This window comes from Mus musculus, chromosome 17 (assembly GCF_000001635.26).
Source record: "Mus musculus strain C57BL/6J chromosome 17, GRCm38.p6 C57BL/6J".
NCBI classification, from domain to species: domain Eukaryota; kingdom Metazoa; phylum Chordata; class Mammalia; order Rodentia; family Muridae; genus Mus; species Mus musculus.
In genome coordinates, this window is record NC_000083.6 from 33,198,689 (window position 1) to 33,200,219 (window position 1,531).

A 1,531-nucleotide genomic window follows, 5' to 3' on the forward strand; every position below is an offset into this window, starting at 1 on the left:
AGTTAAGAATACTTATTTTGTAAGCACAGGAGCCAGTGTTTAAATCCTAGCCCTACATAACATGTCAGGGATCCTGTGCACTCCTGTAGCTTGTAGCACAGAGAAGAACAGAGACAGGAGACTCTTGTAAATTCCTGGCTCCCAGTCTAGCTAATAAAGCTTGAGTTCCAGGTTTGGGGAAAGGTCCTGCTTCAAAGGATTTAATAGAGGCTACTCTGTGACCTCTTCTGGCTACCCTACATGAGCAACAGGCAATGGAGGTCACCCCCAACACTTGCATAACACCACACACATGCACACATATGCACACACTAGCATACCATGATCCGAATTAGTGAGTGATATTCCTTCATCCCTTTCAGATATGGCTGTCATGTTGGGGCTAAATTACACCTTTGTGTCAGAGTTCATCCTCATTGGCTTCTCTACCTTCCCTCATCTTCAGCTGATGTTCTTCCTGCTGTTCCTGCTCATGTACCTCTTCACACTGCTAGGCAACCTGCTCATCATGACCACCATCTGGAGTGAACACAGTCTCCACACACCCATGTACCTCTTCCTGTGTGCCCTCTCCATCTCTGAGATTTTCTACACCTTTGCCATCATCCCACGCATGTTGGCTGACCTGCTCTCCACACTTCACTCCATCGCCTTTCTGGCCTGTGCCAGCCAGATGTTCTTCTCCTTCACATTTGGCTTCACCCATTCCTTTCTACTAACCGTCATGGGTTATGACCGCTACGTGGCCATCTGTCACCCACTGAGATACAATGTGCTCATGAGCCCCCGTGGTTGTGCCTGCCTGGTAACCTGGTCCTGGGTTGGTGGATCATTCATGGGGACAGTGGTGACGACAGCCATTTTCAACCTCACCTTCTGTGGACCCAATGAGATCCACCATTTTGCTTGTCATGTTCCACCTCTATTGAAGTTGGCATGCGGAGAGAATGTACTGGAGGTGGCAAAGGGTGTAGGAATAGTGTGCATCACAGCCCTCCTGGGCTGCTTTCTCCTCATCCTCCTCTCATATGCCTTCATTGTGGTTACCATCTTGAAGATACCATCAGCTGAGGGTCGGCACAAGGCTTTCTCCACATGTGCATCCCACCTCACAGTGGTGGTTGTACATTATGGCTTTGCTTCTGTCATTTACCTCAAGCCTAAGGGCCCCAAGTCTCTGGAAGGAGATACTCTGATGGGCATCACCTACACAGTCCTCACCCCCTTCCTTAGTCCCATCATCTTCAGTCTCAGGAACAAGGAGCTAAAGAATGCCATGAAGAAGATCTTCCTAAGTAAACTCTATCCAGAGAAAATTTAATAACCTATAAGAAAATTCTTAAGGATAATTAAATTGTTTTACTGAATTTTACTGTTTCGGACAATACTTCATCACTATCTGCTTACTTATGATATTTTCATGTTGGTGAAACTTTTGTAGTCATATGTAAGTGTACATGAAAGTGTTACTATCTGGAATTTATTTGCAAGTGGAAATCAATCTGAGACAATACAGAGAAAATCATATTTG

General features: G+C 45.6%; 1 protein-coding gene across 1 annotated transcript; it reads left to right on the plus strand.

The window, feature by feature from the left end:
• Positions 1-373: 373 nt before the first annotated feature.
• Olfr239 (olfactory receptor 239) lies at positions 374-1,321 on the plus strand. The gene has a single exon (NM_207175.2). It carries the CDS (start codon positions 374-376, stop codon positions 1,319-1,321), a length of 948 nt encoding a protein of 315 aa, NP_997058.2.
• The last annotated feature ends 210 nt before the right edge of the window (positions 1,322-1,531 follow it).

What these genes read in the sequence shown, in the direction of transcription:
- Olfr239 (NM_207175.2), top strand. Translation starts at nt 374, where the DNA reads ATGTTGGGGCTAAATTACACCTTTGTGTCAGAGTTCATCCTCATTGGC.